A 26,347-nucleotide genomic window follows, 5' to 3' on the forward strand; every position below is an offset into this window, starting at 1 on the left:
AGGTATTGTGTTTCAAACTAGGGAGGTAACGGTATTAGTACGCGATCAAATGTTTTCAATACTTTTAAGGAATAGTACATTAGTGAGTTAACTCAACCCCGTTCACAAAACGCGTAAAACAATTAGCTATTTCTCGGCTGGCCCCTAAAAATAATTTAACCAAAGATTTGTAGATATTTCATTTATAAAATTTAAATGATTCAAAAGTTGGTGCTAACCGACTGCCAAATCCATCTGTCGTGCCCGAACGAGGAATAGATTATTGGAATGAAAATTACTCGGATTTCGGCAACGCCAATCCTCGTGTTCCCCGCGAGACACCACTCCATTCACCAAAAGTAGTCATGAGTTGACCTGTTCACTAAGAACTGTGGTCATACTTTTTTGAAGATGTTAATGGCGACCGTTACCGGATTATGTTGAACAGGTTCGTAATACCGAAAGGGGTTGAGTTGGAGCAAGACAACGCGATGCCTCAAACAGCGCTCGAGAAAATAGAGATTTTCGGCCATTTGATTTCTCAAAAGGTAATTTTCGTTTGCTAACGACCTCAGACTAAGAATATAAGAACTACGAATACAATAAACTAAAAAAATATTAAAATAAATCTGTTTAAGTTGCATATATTTATATGAACGCGCCTGCGAAATATTTGAGTAGACTCTGTTTATCAGCTATTTGACAATAACAACTTACACTTGGCAAGGTTGCATTCCCCGCCTTGCAAGTTTACGAGATCGTTTGCGAGCCAAAATCATCGCCTAAGCTTATGCTGATGGTGGAAATGAGTTTTCGTACAAATTTGGACAGAAATATACACGACATACGGGGCACTTAACCCTTTACCGCATATGAGCCCACACTCGAATATGTCATTGCAGTTTTGATTAAATTTTATTTCCGAATTAAGTATTGTAAAATAACTCAAACAGCATTCAAACATTTTAATCCATATATATTAGCAATAACAAAACGTAAAAAATTGTCTATGATTTTATGACATTTCGAAATAGCCTCACTTTTGTGCGAGTCTGTGAAAAGGTAGAATTGAAGTGCGACTAATTCCTTTTCAAAAAACGATATCAGAGTAAAACCTTTTCACAAAAAAAAAAAAAATATTTCTAAGGAGTCGATGTACTCATCTCCCTCGATAGATAATAATTTGTCTGCTTTTTCTATACTCACAATTAGTTTCTATATACGGTTCCAACCTAAATGTGAAACGTTTTCAATATTTTTCTTTTAATATAATATGTCTTATTGGTAATTAAATAAAGTTTTTTCCACCGTGAAAAAATAGTTTTTTCAACGGTTTATTAATTCATGCAGTAAAGGGCTAAGCGCTTAAACGAACGGCCCTAATAATTTGCTTAACATTACTCATTTTCCACATTACCCAATTTCGCTAGAATGTAAAGGATAGCCAGCCAATTTTTTTCGAGGCTTTTTTACCTTTTCAGATTTCACCCTAATATTACTAAACTGACAAAAAGCCCAGCTGAAGAAGTGCAAGGCATCGAAGATGATCAAACATGCTCGAAGCTATGCGTTCGAAGTTCGAGCTGCGTGTATCTGAAAGATTTGCACAACCACAGAATGACTTCTCCAACACGAACAACAAAAACACTAGCACAGCGCACGTGCACTTCTGTGTGTGTGTGAATTTGTATGAGTGGGATACATTTGTATCTTGTCGTTTGCAACAAAAGAACTCCGGTTTTTTGTTGCTGCTGTCGCCGACCGTGCTGTGGCTGTAGTTGTGCACATTTCATATGGTTTTCGTTTTCGGTTTCGGGAAAAATGTTTCATTGAGGTCCAGCCGGTTGGGCGCTCTTTTTTCAGTGTTCATTCGTTGCTCTCTGGTCGTGCGGTGCGGTTGTGCGATATTTCGACATTAGCGGTGCGCCAACAGCCAGACTACCTGCCGAACGCGATTTTCGTCGCTTAAAATTAAATTCTCGGTGTGTTTTATATTTACATACATATGTACATATATGGAGCAAAAGTGTGTGTGTGAAGAAAATATTAATTTAAATGAATTTCAGTTTCCCTGAATAGAAATTGCGGATTGAAGTTTGCATAAAAGTTTATTTTGAATACAAATTGCATTTTACAAATTTTGTCTGAGGGTGAAACTAAAAAAAAAAAAATTGGTGATTTATAAAAGTTTGCTCTCATGAATAAAAAACTGTTATAAGCTAAGTTCAAGCACCTTCTGAAATCACTTTATAGTGTTAACTTGAAAAGCAAAAATTTAATTTTTAAACTTAAACATTTTGTCGCCATTCAAATAATTCGCTTCTCACTCCTTTGAAACACAGTCAATACTCGCTAAGTGTGCCTTTGAAATCTCACCAACTAAACACCTCAAAACCTCCCTCACACCGGAGTATTCGTTTAGAAAAGCAATACTTCAACCCCTCCACAGAGTCTACGAATTACGTGTCACACTCTCTCTGGAGTCTCATGTGGCATGCATTATTGGCGACGTCGTTAACCTTGTCGCTTGTGTACTAAACCGGCAAACGACAAATATTAAAAGAAAAACAGTTTTCTGTTTACATTGAAAGAAACCGCCGGAAAACCCCGCAGCGCACACCCAGTCAAAGGTCCATAGATATACAGCCGGCGCTATTTTTTCATATATTTTCACATATATTTCCCGCAAATAATGATGCAACATTTAGAATAAAAAGAACAAAAACGGTTGCCAATGTAAAGTAATAACAATTAGCATATTTGAGTAGAGGGTGTTACTGACGCGCATACGTCTGAGTGTGAGTGTGTTAATATCATTCGCAAATACAGACAATAAGACACCAGAAGCAAAAAAGAGTAAACAAAAATATAAATAACTAAGCGAAACGCGAATATAAGAGGTATAAAAAAATCGCGTGCGAGCTGATAAAATAAAAGGTAAACGCACACAGTTACAAAAATATAATAATCAGAAAAAAGTGTGATTTTTCGAGAGCAAGCAAATTATGCGCCAAATAAGTAGAACTTTAAGTGCGCTTACATCACCGCTCCCAGACTGCTCCACAAGCAAAACGATGATCTCCAATAGCAAGCAAGGCGCCGCGTCTGCAGCCACGAACAATAGGCATCAGCGCTGTCGTGCGCCGTCTCGCTTATCAGCTGTCACCTGCCAATATTTCAACTTCCATTTCGCCTCACTTACGATGTCGTCATATCTAATTTTGTTGCTTCTCAGCCTCGGCGCTCAACGTGATGCGCTGGTCCACGCACAAAATAGTACAACCGCGGTCGGTGCAGCAGCCACAGCGCCGCCTCCCCATGCCGCCGCTTTGGCCTCGCCAGGCGCTGGCACTGGCTCCGGCAGTGGCTCGTCAATATTGGATCAATTTAGCCCCAATTGCACTGCAGTTTCGCACATCTTCCAGGCGCGTGGCATCGATCAAGCGGAGATACCACAGAAGCCCAGTAACGGTGAGTTTCGCAAGATTGATTTTTTATCTACACTTCGTAATATTCTATTTGAAATTTGTGAAGTAAGTGAGAGTAGGTGGGTGACGTTAATGCGGGTCATGCCTCTTGACTATTTTCGTTAAAACAATTAGGAGGATTTTGTAATAATTAAAGTGCGAAAAAAGAACTCGAACCAGATGACAGCAGCATAGAATAGAAGTGTTTGATAGGCTAATTTGAGCACCAAGGGCCCGACTAATCAGATCTCTTCGGAGGAAGATCATTTTGAAGTTAGTGAAAAGTGGGAATAGAAATCGCTTCATCTGGAAAAAGTGCAAATGGTATCAAAAGAGATGTCCAATCTTATAGGATCTCTGAAAAGTGAATATTCCAAAAGATCATCACCTGATCGTTGTTAGAGAAGCTGTAAGAATGATGGATCACAATATCCGATCGCGGGTAGAAACAGGCTTTTCAGTTGAGAGAAATTCTTTAAATAAGGAAAACAAAAAGTGAGAAGCCCCAGTGCGTTTCATGTTTTGGTCTAAGTGCACTTGCATTTTTGAGGAAAGTCGCTCTAAAAGGCTTCATGCTGTCTATACCAATTGGTAGTATCAGTGGTCGGCGCTGCCTTTGATGGGACGCACTTGTCATAAGCATTTTTGCATAATAAATATCATTTTGATGGGTTAATACGTGGAGATCACGCATTTCTGGCGGTTGGACATGAAAGACAAAATCGCTATGATTTTACAATTTTTTAAAATAAATTCTATTTCAGCAGCTGTCAAAATAAACGTTTACACGTGTGCTTAATTGATTACATTAATTGATTTTATCAATCATATCCACCTCAATTTTGTCAGTTTACTCAGAGCATCAATCGTTTAAGCGCAACAAAAGAAATATATATTAAAAAAAAAACTAGAAAAAATCCGACTACAACTTTGTCTATTTTATTCTGCAAATAAATTGGCATACGCTTCCAATTATTTATTTTGTTATTTTTTTCTGTTAATGCTACTAACAATCACTTTAAAGTACAGCGAAAGTAAATTTATAACCGTCGGCGCTCTGTAGCCATACTTTGATCTTTGCGCAGCTGACAAGCGTTTATTTATGGTATAAATTTTCTTCAGCTCTATCGACACTAAAATCGAGCCAATTTATCTATTATGAACATTCCGTATCACCTGACCACACTTAACAGATAACAAAACATACACACCTACGAATGTAGCCCAGCTAAATTATGCCAGCGATAGTAGCTTATACACATACATACACAATAAATACATATAATCGTTTTCAGATGATGAACCGGGAGGTGTGCGGATGCAAGGCCACTATGGAACGTCAAAAAGCCTTGATGAATTTTATTGTGACAAATATTAGCAAAGTTGTGCATACTTCCATACATACATACATATATATACAGACACTTTGTATTTGTTAACAGGCAAACACAATCAGCTTCATTGCAATTTAGCGCAACTTTAGTGAAGTTAATGTGCGAATTGTAATTAACTGTTTTTACGAGTAACTGCAAACATACATACATATGGACATACATTTTCGGTAGATAATGCGCAGCGTTAGAAGAGTGACGCTTTTGACGAAACCCGCGTTTTACAAATTAATTCTGCATACAAAAAATATTCGAATGGATCTTTCATTTGTTTCGATACCAAAGGAGGGAGAGATAAGTCCCAGCAGTGCCTCTTCCATGTCTAATACAGTCAGGCATATCTCTCTGCTCTAAATCACCAATTCCTACATAACTTTGAATATTTTAGAAACATATATCGGGTGTTTTTTAGGAGCTTCAGAACTTAAAATGATAATACAAAACCGAAATAATACACTGTGCGACAGTGAAATTATACTTTTATAGAGACCTAGTACAACTTGTAGGTATAGTAAAACTAAGAAACATGGTATAGGAGAAATTTCCAATACACCCCCAAAATCTCATTTTATGGCCATAAAACCGTTTTTCAGTAGGTTGATGTGAACAATCCCTCCTAACTTCGCCAATTTCCATCCGATTTCGAATTTGTTTTTTTAGTTCGAAAGAAAAAAAACAAGCCTTTTTGACAGTGTGTTGACAATTTTTCTGAAATGACAACTGACGAGACTGTAGACGGAAGTATTCGGAGTTTTTTTATTTTTTCTCAATTTTTTCAACTTTGACATCATTTTTGCGATATTATCCGATATTGAGGATGTTTTCTAGTAGACTACTGTTATAGTGAATTTAATTCTGCGTCGAATGAGCTATATTTGACTGTAATTGAATTAAAATTCATAGAGTTGTGCGAGTTGTGCGTGTTTTAAGATTTTATTTTTTTTACTAATTTTATAGCAAGTGTCAGTATAAACACATCATCAGTACGAAACAGTACAGGTTTAAAATTTTAAAAGATGTCGGGGAAAACTAATCTTCATTTCAAAAATGACCTGCTCCGTTTATAAGAGTCATCACAATTTTAGGGATCCTTGTCGGGCCTCAGATTCGAAAACTCATGCGAGATGAGAAATTTACGAGTAAGCTCAGTGCAGTGGAAAGACGGGCATGGGAAAGTTTTAAATCATTGTGTGAGAAGTTTCTTGGAAATAAAAAGAGCTCTGATTATGTTGAAGTCGTCAAAGAGTTTTTGAGTGTGTACGAAAAAATGGAATGCAATATGTCCATCAAGATACACTTTCTGCCCTCACATTTGAATTTTTTCCCGGAAAACCTGGGCCAGATGAGCGATGAACAGGGTGAAAGATTTCACCAGGAGATAGGAGTCATCGAAAAACGTTTTCAAGGGAAGAACTCCATCAACATGCTTGCTGATTACTGCTGGTCCTTGAAACGTAAAACAAGTGATGACTCTTATAAACGGAGCAGGTCTAGCAAACATTTTTGAAATGAAGATTAGTTTTTCCCGACATCTTTTAAAATTTTAAACCTGTACTGTTTCGTACTGATGATGTGTTTATACTGACACTTGCTATAAAATTAGTAAAAAAAATAAAATCTTAAAACACGCACAACTCGCACAACTCTATGAATTTTAATTCAATTACAGTCAAATATAGCTCATTCGACGCAGAATTAAATTCACTATAACAGTAGTCTACTAGAAAACATCCTCAATATCGGATAATATCGCAAAAATGATGTCAAAGTTTAAAAAATTGAGAAAAAATAAAAAAACTCCGAATACTTCCGTCTACAGTCTCGTCAGTTGTCATTTCAGAAAAATTGTCAACACACTGTCAAAAAGGCTTGTTTTTTTTCTTTCGAACTAAAAAAACAAATTCGAAATCGGATGGAAATTGGCGAAGTTAGGAGGGATTGTTCACATCAACCTACTGAAAAACGGTTTTATGGCCATAAAATGAGATTTTGGGGGTGTATTGGAAATTTCTCCTATACCATTTTTTTTAGTTTTTCTATAGCCACAAATCGTGCTAGGTCTCCATAAAAGTATATTTAATTTTTTTTTTTTGTCACACCGTGATATTGGATTGAATTATTTTTTAATATAATCTGTTAGATAATTGCATGGCATTTATTTTTTGAATATAATATCGGGCATATGTCCCCGCGGCTTTTTTCTAATAGTGGTCGCCCCTCGGCAGGCAGTGGCAAACCTCCGAGTGTATGTCTGCTCTGAAAAAGCTCCCCATACAAAATATCTGCCGTTCGGAGCCGGCTTGAAACTGTAGGTCTTTCCATTTGTGAAACAACATCAAGACGCACGCCACAAATAGGAGGAGGATTTATTTTTATATGTTCGCCTCGGCACTTGTCTACTTTTTCCAACAAATCTCGCCGTATGGTGTCAATGGTGGCTTGAATATTGCAATAAATCGATTATTAAGTGCGCTGCTTGGCGCGCCGTTGCATTGTCTTGTTGGAGCCAAATCTCGTCAATGTTTAGCTGATTAATTTTTGCAAACAAAGATTCAGTCAGCATGGCTCGATAGCGCTCGCTGTTCACCATAACGACAGCTCATTTGGAAAGAAATAAGATCCGATGACCGATGATCCCGCCAGTGTTCTATGCATTTCGCGAAGAGATTTGTTTTTTTTTTTTAAAGTACATTTCCACAATTTGGAAGCGTTGCTCTGGCGTTAAACGATTCACGATGGCTTGTCAAACTTTACTGAACAGAAATATCAACAGAGTTTGCCATTTTCAGCTATCAAAACATAGTTATCGATGTCAATAACGTTCAGTTAAAAAAAAGACACTCAATCAAAGAATTTCTACAGTTCGTGCTAAGCTCAGGTTGAGTTTATTGTGTGGCACCTCAAAAGGCCAAGAGCCTAAGTTTGTTTGATTATTGGTTAATTTAACCTAAGCTAATATACTTAAAAATTTCGTTAGTTTTGTTCACTAAGGTCAGACTATGGCAGAAGCCATTTAGCTGGCTTTATAGTAGGCTTTGGTTTTTGAAAATCAATGGTTTGTCTTTCAAAATTATTGAATATTACATTAGTTAAAATCGTAAACCAAGTCAGAGTAACTGTCCTACTAAAAATAGCGGCATATAGGCAGTAATTATGCACTACAATATTCAAGCATGCCAAATATACTTTATTTTGTGTTGTCACTAGTCAAGCAAAAGAAAAAAATATTTTATGTTAGTTGCTAAACTTTTCATAAAACTTGGCTGCAAATATGTTGCGCCAATGAAGGATATCATAAACCTGCTGATTTACGAGGTACTAAGCACGGCACATACATACATGAGATGTGTATGTATGTATTTATCTAACTAACGAGGGCGTGCAGTTGGCGTAACCCATTTACCTGCCGCTGAACTACATTTGCTTTTTATTGGCGGATTTCAAAATAGTCTTTGCGCGTCTCATTTAACGCTCGAGTTGCTGACTGATAAAAATAATATGCAATAAAAATTGTTTGCTATTAATAAAACAAAATACACGCACACTATCTTACTATGGAATGATTATAATTCCAAGCCTTAGTGCATCTAATAATAATAATAATTGGCGCGTACACTCCTGTTAGGTGTTTGGCCGAGCTCCTCCTCCTATTTGTGGTGTGCGTCTTGATGTTGTTCCACAAATGGAGAGGCCTACAGTTTCAAGCCGACTCCGAACGGCAGATATTTTTATGAGGAGCTTTTTCATGGCAGAAATACACTCGGAGGTTTGCCATTGCCTGCCGAGGGGCGACCGCTATTAGAAAAATGTTTTTATTAATTTTGCTTTCACCGAGATCCGAACCAACGACCTCTCTTTGAATTCCGAATGGTAATCACGCACCAACCCATTCGGCTACGGCGGCCGCCACATACATTTATGTATGCATGTTTTTGTATGTGAACTAATTAGAGTGAGCTGTGTATAAATAACCACGTTTACCCTTTTTCACGCAAAAGTAATCAGTTATAGAAACAACTATTTATTGATGGAAAACGTTGGATGGCGTTAATTATAATCGGCATTTCTGCGTCAGAGGGGCAAAATATTTGATTTCAGTTCAACGCGGAAGTTTGATTAACAGAAGTGGTATTGGCTTTTATATTGCAAAAACCAAAGTAATACTTGAATAAATATAAAAAATTATTTGTTTGCCAGCGGTGGGTATTAAAAAATGTTTCCAGATATTTACCCGGCAGTCAGACTAGTTCACTAACGGTTCAAATGCACGAAATTTTTTTATATGGAAAAAATACGCATTTCGCAACTCTCCCAAATCTAGTCACCCTCGAAAAGCTAGAAGTAGTCACCCACCAGTAATGAAAGAACGTCATAAGACAAGCAATTTTTTAAGGGAATAAATATGCAGTTATTCCTCTAGCTGTGTCACTATCTATAACAATACCTCATTAGAAGAAAATATATGTTTTTGATTTAACTTTACATAGGCAGCCATAGCAATTCAAAGCCTTAGGACCGTTTTTCTGCAACATTTGGCTTTTGAGTTATTACTTTTTTCAGCAAGCGAGCAAGTTTTTGTGTATGAGTTGAGCTATTAGTCCTTTCATAATGTATCCACTTTTCTCGATAGATTTTCTACGATTGATGTTACCCGCTGATTTTGATATTTCGAACTTGAACAATTGCGCTATTAACCTATCAGCAGGGGCTTATCTACATACAAATCTTTACTGCCTACCATGAAATAATATAATATTACGGCTTTAGCAGCCGCCGTTGCCGAGTGAGTTTATGCTCGATAACCGTTCTGTGGGCTTTGGTTTGAAATCCTGTGTGGATATGAAACATCAAATTGTGGAAAGAAGTTTTTTCTAATAGCCTCTCAACAGACGTTGGGAAATTTGCAATTTATAAAGCAACATTTATAGGTACAAATAAATTTCCAATCGTTTATTGATTACACGAATATTTTTAAAATTGGTAAGTCATACCTAGTCGCCTTTGCAGAGGCTCTCTCTATAAATAAACATACCAGTTATAGGTATACAGTCAACGTCAAAAGAAAGTGCACACCATATATTGACAAGTTTTTACTATTTATCTTTTAATTTCAATTAGTTTTTAATAAAAACACAGTTCATACCACAACAAAAACCATATAAATCAAAGTTTCAAACTTTATACCAAATTGGTAAAAATTCGGCAAATTTTCAACAAAATTTCAAACTTTTTCTTAAAATTTCTGAAAAATTTTCAAGTATGCAATTGTATAGTGCAAGTTTTATGTAGGTAAAAAGTCACACTGATTTTTGAGAATTTTTTTTGCTCACGGTCTTGTGCATTTTCTCCATTTAACGCCTACTCCACAGTTTTTTATATGGAAGAAAAAACGCAACACCGCCAGCAATTGTCAGAAATCAACGTGATTTTTTAACCACTTGAAATCTACACTTTGCTTAAGCAAAATTTAATGAGCTACCAAATTGAATACTTGAAATTTAGAAACTTTGAAATTTGGCGATTCTTGCAAATTTTATACAAAATTTGAAACTTTGCTTTATATGGTTTTTGTTGTATTATGAACTGAATAATTTAATTTATAAATCTAAAAATTCGGAGTAAAAAGTTTGAAATTTTGCTGAAAATTTGCCGAATTCTTGCAAATTTTATACAAAGTTCGCAACACTGCTTTAAAAGATTTTGTTGTAGTATGAGCAATATTTTTATAAAAAATAAATAAATACCTAAAACTTATCTATATGTAGTGTACACTTCCTTTTGACGCTGACTGTAGTTAGTTCAACCCCATTCGTATACACATTTACTTTCCATAGAAGTATTATTTCTTATCACACATAAAACTTTATTTACTTTATTTGCAATCGTTTTTTCTTCCTCGTCTTCGCATTGTGTGTGCATTAGAAATTCTTCTCGCCCATAAAACTAAATCACTTAATACTTCATTATACCTATTTGCAATGCAATACGAAATTGCCGTTTGACTTTGGCGATGTCATTAAGGTGACTCGATAAATTGCAAAATATTTGTCGGCAAAGCTTTGAGTTTACTTTGTGGCGCTGCCGCCTATGGAAATGGATGGGTGGCAAATCGCATGAATTAAGGGAGTCTTAAAATGAAAAAAAAATAAATAAAAAATAGAAGTAAGAATGAATGGTGCTTGAAATAATTTATTAAATAATAATTATTAATTAAGTGGCAGCTGAAAGTAATTAGTTCATTGACATGAGAAATATCAAAGTATATGTTGGCCGGTTGGACATGAAAATCGTATGCTTTGAAATGTGAAATAAACAACAATTAATTTTTAATTTAAATCACAAATAAATTTTGTCTTTTTACTAAACTCGCTAAATCTAAGAAATGAGTATTTCACAAAAAATTAGCTGATTTTTTGATCTGCTGATTTGCTAAACAAATTATTGAGTTTGCGATTACACAATTTCGTCTTCTTGCAGTCATCAAGTCAAAAACACAAATTTTTCAAAATTTTTATCATTTTTTCACAAAAAAAAAGCAAACACCAACACCATCGAATATTTATCTCTTTCCGATATAAAACGCGTAAAAAAATTTCAACTAAATCAAAAATGCATCGGTCAGAAAGGTTTTCGATTTGTAAAAGAATGCCCCATGTACATACATATATATGTTGAGGCCGGTAAAATTATACCATAAATATTTAAGCGTATTTTTAATAATTTTTTCTTCCCCCTTCATTTATTCTACTACCGAATTAGGCTTAACAGTAATCCCAAACATTCGTTTCACCAATTTAATCTTACATAGATAATCTGCCCTCTATACATGTACATACATATACGTATATATGTAGCTATACACCAATAAATATGTGCTTGGAAATCGTTTTAACCTATTGAACTCATCAAGCCCGCAACATTAAGGCTATAATTTTAAAATTTATTTTTCCTTTATTTGCACTCAAAAATCAAATACACCAACTAATTACTAGTAATTATCATTTTCCTATGGGCATTTAGTTTTCATTCAGTTGTTTAATGACTTACCCAGCTATAAACTATTCTAAAATATTCATACGTGTATGAATGCATACACACACACACACACACCAATATAAGCATATCTACAAACACACACGCTTTCCATGAATGAATGCGCATAAGTTTAGCTTTTGTTTGTTTTTATTTGTTTGCCATTTTCTCTGTTCCTCTCTTCACACACATACAAACTTTGATTGGTTTACTTTGAGCTAATTAGCATTTGTAAAATACAAATGTAAACACAACCATAAAAAATTAATAACCAATTCGTGTTCAAGACTCTATGTCATGCCATGCCATGCAAAGGCACGACCCTGTGTGAATTTATCAATGTGCAAATGCTATTTGGCTGCATGCTTTATGAGACTGTTTGCGCATATGTTCGCATATGTGGCTCTTGGTTTGCATCGTAACTGATTCTAAGTTATCTGTGACTTCATAGCGCACGCCTGACTGATCTATTAGGTCGTTTGCTTTGTACGCAATTCTGCCTAAAATGACAAAAGCAAAAATGCAAATTCACTTCAAAGCCAGCTGAGTCGACGCAAATGCTCTTATTGTCAAGCAAAAAAAGCAACATTTTTAAGCTGCGTGCTTTGGTATAAAAATACTCTCTTTCCTTCTCGCTTCACTTCTCATTAGTAGCTTCATTCTAAGTGCGCTTATTAAATCAGTAGAGTATCGCTAAAAGTTGGCTCCGACAAGCTGCTGTAAATTAGTTCAAAATATTTGGACATCTGTAGGCTCTAAATAGCCACTATCTGGCTGTGATTGAAAATGATTAGAGCGATTAGCATTTTGCCTGCGGTGCTTGTTAAAACTTTTGACTAATGCAAGCCAAAGTCTGCTCACAATGAGTGTGAATTTTATTTACATAAATTTATTAATATTTACACAATTTTTTAACTCACACATCTGCAGGCTTCACTTAACTGAAAAACAGCTTTGCATATTTCTCACTTGCCTATACTCTCATATTTCTCATTCAAAATTATCACATACACACTTACGTGCGTACGTATATCAGCGTTGTGTGGGAATCATTATTGTACTGTATTATTCATAAATATGTGCATTGATTTTATTTTTAGCTAACTATGCGTTAACAAAGCGGCTTTTAATTAATTAGCACCTGAGGCTGTGGCTCAATTTGAAGTGATCTCACGGGATCAACGCGTGGGGGCGCAAAGTAAGTGAACAAATTATTTTTACATTAGCGCAGCTGCAATTAAGAAAGCCCAAATATTTTTATTTTTGTTCAAGGTATGGGAAACGATTTTTTAAATGGTTTGAAGACGCTTGGAAATGCCGTATACTTATGTAGAGTTAAAGCAGACTGAGGTGGTATAGAGAGAGGCTTAGTCCCACGCATAAGAGTGGAGCCTATGGAATTGTGGAGCAGTTCCTATTGCATGTTAAGCAAATTTCAAATTATCGCAGATTTTTATATGAAATTTGAGCGAAAATTGGCGACTTATTAGAAAATCGGGCAAATTTGAACCCTTTGTGTACCCCCATTTTGTTTGATAGAAATTCTGCGTTTGGCTCGCATTTAATTTTGTAGGCAATTAAAATCAGTGACTTTTATGCCGGAATGCTGCCATTTCTTATTATTCATGAAATATACTTCCAGCCGATATTTAAGTAAAAGTAGGCAATGAGGAGGATGGCGCGTACACTTCTGTTAGGTGTTTGGCCGAGCTCCTCCTCCTATTTGTGGTGTGCGTCTTGATGTTGTTCCACAAATATTTTTATGAGGAGCTTTTTCATGGCAGAAATACACTCGGAGATTTGCCATTGCCTGCCGAGGGGCGACCGCTATTAGAGAAATGCTTTTATTAATTTTTGCTTTCACCGAGATTCGAACCAACGACCTCTCTGTGAATTCCGAATGGTAATCACGCACCAACCCATTCGGCTACGGCGGCCGTTTTAGTTACAGTACCGAAAAAGAGAGACCTCAGCAAGTTTCGCAATCACCAAATGTGTTTTCTAAATTATTAAATTAAGTTTAATTTAGTGCTTTCTGTACTTAATTCCAAGTTATCGCCTTAGTCAGTAAGAATCATTTTAGTTTATTGACTTTTTGAAATAAATAAATAATAAAATTGTGAGTAGTATAGCATTCCCAAAGAGAGACCATTTTTTATAATTTTTTTTAATTTAATAGTATTTAATAAAGCGAAATTCACAGGAACTCCCTCTGCTTAAAGTCTGTTAATAGAGTGAAATTAGACCTGGATGTCTTTGCTGTTGAAAGAAGTCTGGATATTATTCGAAACAAAAAACTATGTATGTATGTATTTACTACATCAACAGAACAGTCAATAATTAGAATTGCATGAAGCATCCAAGCCCGCAAGCTCAAGCGTTTAGCAAGCAAACTCTCATCTGAACATAATCAAATTAAGTTGATCTCTTAACGGCGATAAGTCCCTTGCTTCCTCAAAACAACGTCTGTTAGTCGTGTGTCAAGGATTGTCGTGCCATGAATTTCACTCATAATTTTATTACTCAATTTTCAAGCGCATAAAACGCTAAAAATGTTGTATAAAAATTAAAATTTAATAACCGCTAATCTGCATATGAGCGCACAGACGAGCAGATACATGCATACATACATACACATGGCAGCAAAGGAATGCAAAGCAACAGCAAAGGAGCGACTAAGCACACACACTTACACTTGCGCAGCAGCTAAGAGTAGGAGCTGTTGGCTGCCTGTTGGCAACAAAAGAAATTTTAATCGACAATCGCAGCCAATTGCAGTGGCTGCACTGCTTCTTCCTCTTCCTCTTCCCCACTTTCCATTCTGCGCTGTGTTTATTTTTCATTGTTTGCTTTTTGTTTTGTACCCCCATTAATGAATCACGCACCAACAGCTATGGATACACTCATTTAAACGCCAACTTCATTACAGCTGCGAAAATGGGGTAGAGAAGGAATTGTACAATAAAAATGCGAATGTGAATGTGGATGTATGCGCAAAAAAATCCAGGCGAATTCCTTGCAAATCAACTGAAGTAAGTCGATAAAAAAATCAGTATTCATTGCTCATTGTAAGGAAAGCAATAAGCAAGTAGCTGGCGGCTGCAGCAACAACTTGTTCAACACACACCAATTGAATTTTGTCGCCCAGCAACAAAAATGTGCATGCAAAAACACCGACGCACTTAGCAGGCGAACTGCTTGCCACTGCAACGCATCCATTAACAAGTTTCTGCATGGTTTGCAAAAAATAAGTAATATATACATACACACATACCTACTCATAAAAATGGTATAAAATGAAAATCAAAAGCGACGACAGAAACTGAAGTTTAGCGCATTCCTCTTGGCTTTTCTGCTTTGTGCCGCTAAACTCATTGCTCACTTGTTCCTTGGACGCGCTCTTTAGTGGACTACTTCTGCATTAATGCATAGAGGTCTAAGATGTGCTTGCAATGGAGAGCGCAAGGCGCTCAGTAGGTTAAAGTTAAAGAAAATAAAAATAATGCTCGAAATTTAAAAATGAGTACTACCAGCAAACGCCTGTCGCTGATGTTCGTCGAGCTCAGCAGGCGCAAAAGAATCCACAAAATTCCTTAGGCAGAAAAATGTTGTCATACCACTTCCAGCTTCAGGCACTGGCTATTAGTGATAACAGCCTGGCACATTGCTAATGAGTGAATCAATTTCCATTCAAGCGTGTCGACGAGAAGAAGGGAGTTGCTTCCGAACTCATTTGGTTTGGCATCAGAGGTTTTTCACAGAAAAATAAGTACATAAATGAAAAATGTTTACGACCATCAAAGGTGTGAGAAATGTATTACACATTTGTTGCCGCTCTATAGGAAGGCAATTCTGTAAGATTTCTAAAAATCGATTTCTGGCTCAGAAATCTGTAAATTGAAAACTGAGCTACAGCAGAATAACTAAATGACACTTACAGCCAGCTTTAAAGGTGTTGGGAGAGAGTGCTTCTACAGTGAGTGGGTTTTTCATGGTGAAAAGAGCTCGGTTATTTGCTATTGTCTATCGACGGGCGACCACAATTTTCTTTGACACCAATTTACTTATGTCTGCAGTAGAATCGATTCTAGCACTTACTGTATACTGAACTTGTCCTCCAATTTGTGTTATGCGTCTTGTCGTCGTTCCACAAATAGTGAGAGCATCTACCTTTACCAACTTCAGCGTCTTGGCTGGCTGCAAAGTTACCAAATTTTGAGAGAATATGCGATCTCTAAGCGAGGGCCAAACCGGAAGTGACAAAGCTCATCGATGTTCTTACTGGGTGTTGGCCCATCAGCTCCCATGTCAGAAGACTTACATTGATTACTGCGGAAACTGAAGGTATGAAAATGAACAGAAGACAGTTGCGCATCTTCCGTATAGATGCCCAGAAAATGGAGAAACACTCTAAGGGCATTTAAATACAAGTCAGTGCAGGCTCTATGCAACTTCAGCCTCGATAACCTTCTCAAGTTTATTAACTAAAATGGTTCGTTTCAACTTAGTCATTGCGGCGTTGATTCTCTGTGCCACCATCTCAAATTAGCCAACCTATTAGCTACGACGGACATTGATCAAATCCCCCGAGTAGTTTTTATGGTTGGGCACAAAAGACCATGAAGTCTAAGTGCAAACCTTAAATAAATAAAAATATAAGTTTAGGGCTTTTTGGGGCACTGCACTCCTCCTCACTTGAGCCGCTGTGCTTTTAAAAGCCTTTCTGATTTATAATAAAAACCAGCCTTCTTCTTATAAATGCTACTAATACTAATGCAATGGCAAGCCTTAGAGCCGAAATGTACCTGTTCCAACAACTCTTTTAGCAGTCCCTAATTATTTTCATAACTCAATTACTTTGTGACTTTACTGCATCTCGCTGAATTGCTGAACCTTGTAGCTTTGCCATATCAACAAGGAGAGGCACATCCTTACATAGTAAACTTACATATTTTACGGTGCAACTGAGCCATAAAATCACTCTGCCACAAATATTATACCATGCATACAAATGATCTGCTTAACTTTTTTATTAGCTAGAACATGATTGTTGCAACATAACTACATGCGATACCAGCTAGACGCATACCGCTCAATATCAAGTGATGAGCGCCTGAGCGCAAGTTGCAGGGCTCAATGCAAGCCTTTCAGTGATTTGTTATGTCCATTAGGCTGGGATGCATTGCACTTTTCTACTAAGTCGCTTTATCATCATCATCATCATTACACTTCGTGCGCACACACACATGCGCGCTCAATACCCTGGAGTATGCCAAGTCTTGAAGGTAACACGAGTATGCATGTTGCAACACGTTTGGGTATATCCCATTCTTCGTGCACTAAAATCACATGTTGCCACATGCAATACCTGTTTTAGGGTTCTCAGTTCTCATCATGTGCGCATTATTGCGTTGCTAATCACATTTGGCCACTACACTGGCGTGCAACATTTCATACTCGAACGGCCGCCGCGCTTGCTGCATTTCAATTTTCACTCTGAGTTCTCACTCTTTGCCAATTCTTTGTTTGTCTTCTTTCTAGCTGAACTCTGTGTATGGATTCTCACACAACTCATCCCTGAATATCTCTGCACTGTTGATTGCCTGTTTTATTATCAACTCTGTTGTCACGCCGCAATGCAACCTTGACGCTGTTATTTGCTTTCTTTGCTTGCTGCGCGCCTGCTAACTGGCCTCTGTTATTTGAACTGTTCGCTTATGCTGTGTGTGCAGTTCTTGTTTGGACGTCGTCCAATTTTATTTGCAGTTGAAATTGCTTGCGTTGTCTCTGTTCCCAACACAGCTGAAACTGGTTGGCCCTTCGCCACCGTTGCTGTTCTTTTGGTTTTGTGATTTTTTGTTTGATAGCACTTTGGACTGTGTTGCACATTTTTATCGTTTCCTTTCACGTCGTTCTTGTTGGTGCTTATCTGCGCGGTACAAGGCTCATCCATTGTGGAACAGCCGAACGGAGTGCAGTCGACATATAGTCTCTGGCCTCTTCGCCTTTCGCCCGGCTGCCCGGCTGCCCGTTTGATTGTTTGCACTTTATTTTCTCTCCTTAAAACTAACTATATTTTTATTTCTAAATATTTATTTCAAGTTCTTTTCAATCTCCTCTTCAACAACTAGTTTACCTGTCCAAAGCATGTGCATCCGCATGGTTTACCTGTGCGTTGGACTGCTTGGCCTGCCACCAAACGACCATTCGTCACTACGTTCGCCCGGTTGCTTGTTCTTCGTTCTGTTTACTTTTCTGCCTCAACTACATGCATATGCACATGTGTATGTATGTATGTGCATACATGAAGATTCCTGCTTATCTCCCACCATTCAACATTGAGTATGGGCAACTGCTTTTCATGGCTAAACGGGCACGAGCATCGGATTCACATGGAAATGAGAAATTCTTGTATTTTTTCCTTAACACATCCGCATCTTCATGGCATACTCAAGCGCCAAACGCTTAAACTTCCACAGTTAACTCACATTCAGCAACTTTTATGGATTTGTACATGTATGCATGTGTGTTTGTATACATCTATATATAAACATATACATATGTAGACTCCTCTCTTGGTCGCTAGTCTGTCTAGCTCGACGGCATATCTTCCCATGCATCTGAATCTGTATAAGTAAATTTGGTGTTGTCTGCATTCCTTGCTACCTCGCCGTCCTACCTGTGCGCAGCCCTTTAATACCTACTTCGGTGGATTTATGTTTGCCGTTGATATTAATCATAGTGTCATTGAAATCGTTTAAATTATTCAGACTCTGAAAAGGCAGACAACGCCAGCCAGCCAACCAACCAACCAGCCGGTCCGAACAAGTCGCGCGTAGTCCGATAGCGTAGATACCCAGCAGGGAAACCCACTCGTAACGAATGGGTGAACTTTTTGGGAATTTAACTTTCCTCGACAGCTCGCAGCCAGTGTAAAATCCAACACGTTCCTTGGGTAAGAAACAAAACTGTAACCTAGCATCCATAGAGAGATTTTCGGTTCATTGCTTGAACAAATTTTCAGTTCCGATATGTAGAGATGTCCGTACCAGCGTCATGAGTAGCGAAGTAATTCGCAGTTGTCGCAAAAGAGCCACTTCTGAAGCAGAAATTTGTTTCACTGTTTCTGTTTTTCTCTGCAGGGTAGGTTAAGGCATGGGATTTGGTGCAATTGGAAGTTACTTTGGTATGAATGTAGATGTGAGTGGTTGGAATGAATGGCGATTCAAGTTGCTAAGCAAGTAGTCGAAGAAAAGGAGCAACGAAATGATAACTTCAGTTGAGAGGATTGTGAGTGAGTCATAAATATGGTATGAATGATTTAAGGTTACGGGATTTGTATCGTTGTTTCGCACATAGTTGTTGGTGGAAAAGACTGCGGTTTTGTGTATTAATAATAGATTAAAAACTATTTTGTTTTGGCGTTCATTAATTTCTACAAGAGTCATTTTTATGGTTTAATTGGGGAGTTAGAAATAATTTATGAATCGCAAATTGAGTTTGATTACTTCAGACCAATCCCATTTTTTGTTAATAGTTGCTGAAAAAAGGCGTATTTTTCTTTTTTTAGTATATAAACCTGTTTTGTTTTCTTAAAGTGAAGAGTTCAATAGAAAGCTTTTCTTATCTTTCGGTATCTTATTTCTGGGCAGACAAATTTGCAGTGCTGCCATTTACAGTTATTAGTACAAGCCCAATCGCGCTAGGGCGTGAAGCGCGCAATGCTGAATTCTCAGTTCCTTGAGTCGGCATTTATTCTGAAATAAAGGGTGTTTAATCCCATGCAGTTCACTGTAACTAAAATCTAAAAAGGAGGCTCAAAATTTATTTGCCTGTCTGCCCGACCTAATCACCAAAACCGCTTAACTGATTTGGCCTACGATCACTGTTTTAAATCAAAAAACTTATCAGAGCATAGGCTTTCACGAAAGTATCTATTACTTTTGAGGTGGCGCTGGTGTCGAAAAATTGGGACATTTTGCACTCCATATTCGGAACATATATACATAGATCATGGAGGCACGTGGTCACCCTCAAAAGCTCTGTTTGTGATCCGTTTTGATTAAAATTCGGAATATTTGAATTTTTTATATGGAAAAAAATGTCTCTGAAAAATGAACCCGCTAGATGGCGCTAGGAAATAGCTATATTTCTATATGAAAAATACTGGGCTTTACTTTGAAGAGAACCTACCCCGAATCGACATACTTTTCCTCTCATATTAGAGCTTGATTTACATATATATTAAATTCCTTTAAACTCAGATGGGTTTTGATCAAATTGTGGCTAGTTGATCCCAAGGGGAAGGAATTGTTCTGCTTACTATGTAGAGCATAGACATAAGTGTATTAAGTATGGATGCCAAATTATACCCTTCACTTCAAATATAATTAACTTTTACTTGGCTTACGTAGGGTTGTAACTCGTAAACTAACATTCATACTACAATTTCTTTCTAAGTACACTGACACTCGCAATTCTTTATCTAATTGCAGCAGAAAATAGTTTACTTACGAGGCCTAGCTATGGGCATTCGCCAGTAATCAAATAAAGTGGATCCTAAATTTTACTAAAACTCTGTTGGCTTGTAACTTAGCTTTTACTCACTCAGCTTAACACAACAACAAAAATGCTGGTAAACATACTGGTGAATGAGCTGCTGGCAAAGTGTTCTTTCGGGCTTTGAAAATTCCCGCATCCATCACCATCGGTATGCACACAGTAATATTTAACCCTGACCAAAATTTCGCTCAAACTGCAATCGCCCGCAGGCAAGTAATAAAGCGACATAATCACGGGCTGCGAGTCCCAGCGCGTATGGAACTCGACAGTATAAATACACAAAACGTTAACGTTTTGCACACCCTGGTCGTTCATGCTTTTCACGTGAGCCCGATTAGATACAATACACCAACAGGCACAGAGTGCTGAGACAGACGCTGAGTTGGTCAGTGAGTCTAATGAGCGCTGGCGGCCGTGGAGGGGTCTCAACGCAGCAGCAGTAGCAGTAAGACAGTGAACGAGTGAACCATTGTTCCCAAATACTACGCCACTAGCGAATTGCCATAGTGGCTGGCAGGCAATACTAATAGCGCCCACAACAAATACTATGTCACTTTTGTGAAAGACGTATGCATAGCCCATTTTACGTGGAAGGGGTTGACGGCAGTAAGGCAAAACTGTTTTGCATTCCCGCGCTGTCTTCCCTCGCAAAAACCATCAGCTTCTTGGTTGCGGCGGTGGTGGTTGTGATGGCGGCCCATTAATCATTTTCTCGACGGTGCTTCGTTTAGGCAGCAGAAAACTTAACTGGCTGGCTGTCTGGCTGTGCATTCTTTGTTTGTGTGTTGGCTCTTGTGGCCACTGGTCGTGGCTTGCGCTGTGATTTTGGATTTCATAAGCCGCCAATGCCACCTCTATTATTCCAATGGCGTCTCTCTGGTGTAGGGTTCTTGGCGCATTTCGTTGATATTTGTGTGCGCCACAATCGCTCCATTAAGAAAATCTGCTGCTCTTCGTTTGTTGCACACTCTTTGATTCTCTCTCAGTTTGCGTAGGCTTCTTTTTACTTCTTGCATTTCGTTGTGCCCGCTTCAAACGCCATCCTCGTGTGCTCACAACTATATCCGCTGTTTGCATGCCACACATAAGTAATGTACCTTTATTCCAATTCCATTTTGAACTCTCTTCGGATCGGCGTTTAACTGCCACACATTGCTCCCCTAGTCACATTCCGATGTGCCCACCTTTCCCACATCTCTTCTTTCGCTCGGGCACTCGCTTTACGGCCTCAGCGGGCGCCTTTGTTTAGGTCCACATCAGTGCCACTTTTTGGTTGCACACACACACACTTCTGTATGCATGTATGCATGTATGAGTGTAGCGCCTGTGAAGTTGAATTAAACAGTAAAACTCAGTGTAGAAAAATGGTAAACAAAGAATGAAAACATGAAATTCCTATGTACCACTCAGTGTTGCTGTGATTTCTTTCCGCCAGCTTTGCTGCGTGTATTTCTGCTACACACTGCTTTCTTTTTCGAAAGCGCTGCGCCTCCAACGGTTCACTGCTGCCTTGTGTTGTCCTGCGCACGCTGGCGTATTATTTTTTCTCACACATTGTCAGTGAAGGGAGGGCGCGGCGCTTGAAAGGCCACTTGCCTTCTGCATGCAGCTCGCCTCAAGTCCGTCATGTGTCGGGCGCGTAAGTAGCCATTATGTAAATGTTTGTAAGCGCCGTCATAAATGAACTTAGCTCTTTGTGTTTAGCTTGTTCTGCTTCTGCTGCCGCCGTTGCTTCAACCAATTGCATACTTCCATGCCCCAGCATTCTGCGGCGTGTTCGGTTCACTCTGTTTGTGCGGTCCATTCGCGCATTGGTTTACAAGGCTCTTCGAGTGAGTGTGGCGGCAGCGTCGACTCTGCAACTTTGGCTTGGTTGCCCTTTTCACGTTGTTGTTGGTGAAACTTTGTTTTCTGTTTTTGTTGTTGGCTGTAATTGCGATTGTTATTCACGCCGATTATTGTCTGTCGTGTCTGCCGCATAAGCGTCTACTCACGCGTAATTGTTGATATTGTTGTTATCGTTGTTGTTATGGCTTTGTAACTATTATTGGCTATATCTGCCGGCCAGGCAATTCATAAATACTTAATTAGCTTTTTGCTGCTACTTTAAAATGCAATCACGCACAGTGTATTTATAGCGGTTTAGGGTAATTAATTTGTTAGTGATTTATATTTTTTGGCAGCGTTGTTGAAACATTTATGAACCTAATCGTTTGCTGGGCATTTAACTTGTGAGTTAATTATTGAAAGTATGGAATTTTCTCACGGCCCATATGAAACTCAAAATATTCAACGCAGATACGCCCGAAAACAGCGGCTAACTCCATGAGGCACCTACCCTAGGCGGAAGTCAGAGAAAATTATGTCGAAGATGGAAGATATTTGTGCCGTTACCACGATGTTTAAGCGAGTCACGCTATTTGCTTTTTATTTGTCTCGCTTAGAGCAGGCTTCTGCAATTTCCCATCGGCCTACGTAATAATAAATTGAAAGCGCATCCTGCTTACTTATTATAATTACTCTTACACCAGGGCCTATGAGCTTGAGCGCTAAGCCCATTAAAGGCTCTTAATAGCCACAGCTTTTCACAAAGCTAATTTCCTGGCAATGAAAGACAGAGTATCCAAGTTCAAAGTTTTTGTATTATAAAAGGTAATTAGTCACGCCTTGCGTCATGGGCTCATTGGCCAGCCGTATTCCCTGCAATGTTCATCACATTTATGAATCGATCGAGCTCGCGCTGAGTGAACTGCAGGGATTTTTTTGTTTTTTTGGTTCTGTTACATAGTAGTTCGCATGACTAACATCCATACGGATATGGTAATTTAGGCAATAAGCACAGTCTTCCAAGTGGTGGACTAGCTGTTCTCAGGCTGCATGGCCGCATTAGAGCTATCAAGCTTTAGTAAATATATTTTGGCACCTCAGCACTGAATAAATATGCACCAGACTCACCTCCTTGTTTGAATAAAATCGTTTTCTCGCCAGCCATTTCTTGAAATTGGGGAGCAAATAGTAGTCCGAAGGATCGGAGAAAGCCAAGTCTGGAGAATAGGGGGTTGTGAAAAGAGCTGGAACCCTATTTTCATTAATTTTGTGGCCACAACTGTTGAGCCGTGAGCTGGTGTATTGTCCTAACGGAAAAGGAAAATCACTCGAGTTCCTCGATACAAACGAATGCTAAACACAAAGAAATAGGACGATCTGGCTGAAACTTGGTGTATGTGTGAGTGTTCTTCCAAGAGATGCTACTAACTTAACATTTCCTCGATATGCGCTAACGAAGCGGACTAATCACCAAGAACCTATTGTTTAATTAAAAAAGGAAGAGGGTGCAATTTATTTCTACTTTTTAGCAGCAATTTAAGCTAAGTATTAGCGTTTGAAGAATTATAATTCTAATATTATTATAATTTGTCTTGATTATTTCATCATAACCTGTCTCACCAACTTCTAAAATATACAAGCCCGTATACGGAACATGGAAAGGAAACCCAACCGCATTGACACAATTATCGCGTGCGAAATATCACAGCAAATAATTTTGGAATGCTACGGACAAACGATGTAGTGCACACCTACTATTGCCAACACCTTCCGAGGTGCGGACAATCAAAGAAAGTAAAAAAACATGCGCCGAAAAAAGGCAAATAACAAACCCAACTAACAGACAACAAAGCAGCAGCGGATAGCGTTCATACAAAAGTCGAAGACGCGACGAACTGACTGAACAAACAGACTAACAAACCAGTTAGTGAAAGAAATATCAGACAAAAACAAAAGTGACAATTTCGTTGCGTTCATTCAAAGACAAGAGAGTACCGTGAACAAAGACAGCTTCTAAGAATGAATCACGCTGTGCGAAGACGCCGTCGCCGCCTAGTCATTACCACCAACACAGTCCGTCTGAGAGACTGAGTGGACTCTGTGACCTAACCAGCAAATAAATGAACACAAAGGAACAACCGAAATGTTGAAGGAATAAAAAGAACAACAACAACCTAATTGATGTCGCTTTGGTGAAGCGAAATGATCAGCAAACGAATAAACGGGCGTCCGAACGGACAAATATAGGAGCGCTAAAAAATTAGTCGTAGAAGAGTCCCTAGTTGCATTTTCATATGCAACGCCGAGACCGCGTTAGTGCCATGAATTACAAGTGTACCGCGTCTGAATGACCTGTTATTGCAACCATTTGATCACTAAAGTGCCCAGCCATCAGAAAGAAAATATATTCAACGGTATGGCAATAGAAGCAGCAGAAGCATCAATTGAAAAAGAAGCTTGAAAAAGGTCAAACTGCAGTCTTCTTAATCTAAATATGGACTGACAGCATAACCAACTAGGCGACGTCGGACTTGTTGCGCCGTCGTATAGCAGAAGGTGAAATAGTCGTTGAACGCTAGAAGTATGAAAATGACAATTAGATAGTTGGTTGAAGGAGAGTGGCGAGATAGCTGGCGCACGCCGACTGGACGAAAGCGTAGATGAAGGCAAAACAGATCTGTAATGTGCTGCCGCTGCTGCTACAACCTCAGTTTCGACAGACGCCTGACAGAGTCAGTGGTTGCACGTTAATGCGGACATGGTCAGGGACCACTTCACTTCACTTCTACTTGAGCTTGTGTGGTCCCTCGCATACTTACGAGTATTTCTAAAAATGGATAAGCAGAATTCCGATTTAGCTCATTTTGTTTTAATTTCTTGCTGTAGCACTTGAAGTGACTTGGGGCCAACGCAACACAAGAGTGCATACTGAAGAAGGAGGAAAGGCGAGTGAAGGCAACATACAAGCAAAAAATGTTGAATAAATCGAATTGAAAATAGTTGGAAGTGGACTTGTAGTTAAGCCAGCTATTGCCATGCAAGTCATTTCTACTTCAGCACTTTGTCTCTGCTCTAAAAAGGCAAACCTCTGCTGCCACATTTATGGTTGAAATGTCAGCTCTACCATTGCCTAGTTGCTTAACATTCCAGTTGCTAGTTGGCATGACATGAGGTTGGGATGAGGCGTTGAGGTGTGGTACGTGAGTTGGCTGCCGCTGTGGGCGCTCAAGAGCAGCCATGTTGTTTGGCTAAATGCCTCCACAAGTGACATTGGCGGCAACAGCAACTGGCACAGGCACAGGCACCTTGACGTCGTGCATGTCCATAGCTACCTGCTGCATACTGCTCATGCTAACTGTGGTTGTTGGTGGCGCAGTGCAGCGAACACGAGTTACCATTTTGTATGCTTTAACACCTTAGCTGCTTGGTTACTGGGAAAGCTTACCAAGAAAGATGTCTGCGTTGTGTACTCCTCTCACTTCTGACCATTGCGGTTCTCCTGAATTATGCCCACTTGCTGATGTTGTTGTCGGCCATGTCAGTGACTTCCTTGGCGATGTAGTTGAATTGGTAAATATCTTGGTTGCAATAGTGGTCCAAAGTCTAAAATTTCCGTAGTGATAAAGAAAATATTGATATTTTACCTACTTCTGAAGAGTAAATGAAATGTTCAAAAATAATCGAAAAAGGACAATTATATTTGTGTTTCGGTAAAGAAAACTTTTACTCGGTTTTTCTCTTTTCACTTGTTTTAATTTTTGAATGCGTTTATTGCTCGGCCCGGTCCTGTCTTAACTCAGACGTAAGCATAGAAATAGCACTGGCAGTTTTATTAATTCCAACAATTACAGCAGATAATTGGTAAGCCTGAGAAATCTTGTTGAATGCTCTTTATTTCTTCGTTGTGAAAAATTAATTTCAAAAATTAATGGGAGTTTTATTGTAAAAGGCATAACCTTAAAAGCCAGGCATTTTATGTCAGATAAACACTAAAATATTTACTACTCTATTTCAAGCAGTGAATGGCTAAGCAGCTTAAAGTGAATAAACATCAAGATAAAAAAGAGCAGTCATTTTATCTAATTAGTT

At 38.4% G+C, this 26,347-nt stretch overlaps 1 protein-coding gene across 1 annotated transcript; it reads left to right on the top strand.

Moving 5' to 3' along the window:
* The first annotated feature begins 1,869 nt into the window (after positions 1 to 1,869).
* Positions 1,870 to 18,716, top strand: LOC129242233 (uncharacterized). Its single transcript, XM_054878788.1, has 3 exons — positions 1,870 to 1,961; positions 2,046 to 3,450; positions 18,640 to 18,716. Exons 2-3 carry the CDS (start codon positions 2,985 to 2,987, stop codon positions 18,714 to 18,716), a joined length of 543 nt encoding a protein of 180 aa, XP_054734763.1. The 5' UTR covers positions 1,870 to 1,961; positions 2,046 to 2,984.
* Positions 18,717 to 26,347: the final 7,631 nt, after the last annotated feature.

Source organism: Anastrepha obliqua, chromosome 3 (genome assembly GCF_027943255.1).
Source record: "Anastrepha obliqua isolate idAnaObli1 chromosome 3, idAnaObli1_1.0, whole genome shotgun sequence".
In the NCBI taxonomy this organism is placed as follows: domain Eukaryota; kingdom Metazoa; phylum Arthropoda; class Insecta; order Diptera; family Tephritidae; genus Anastrepha; species Anastrepha obliqua.

Excerpts from the sequence above, each read along its gene's own strand:
- LOC129242233 (XM_054878788.1), top strand. The coding sequence starts at position 2,985 with ATGCGCCAAATAAGTAGAACTTTAAGTGCGCTTACATCACCGCTCCCA. Across the intron at positions 3,451-18,639 it reads ACCACAGAAGCCCAGTAACG|ACTCTGAAAAGGCAGACAAC; the intron begins GTGAGTTTCGCA and ends TAAATTATTCAG.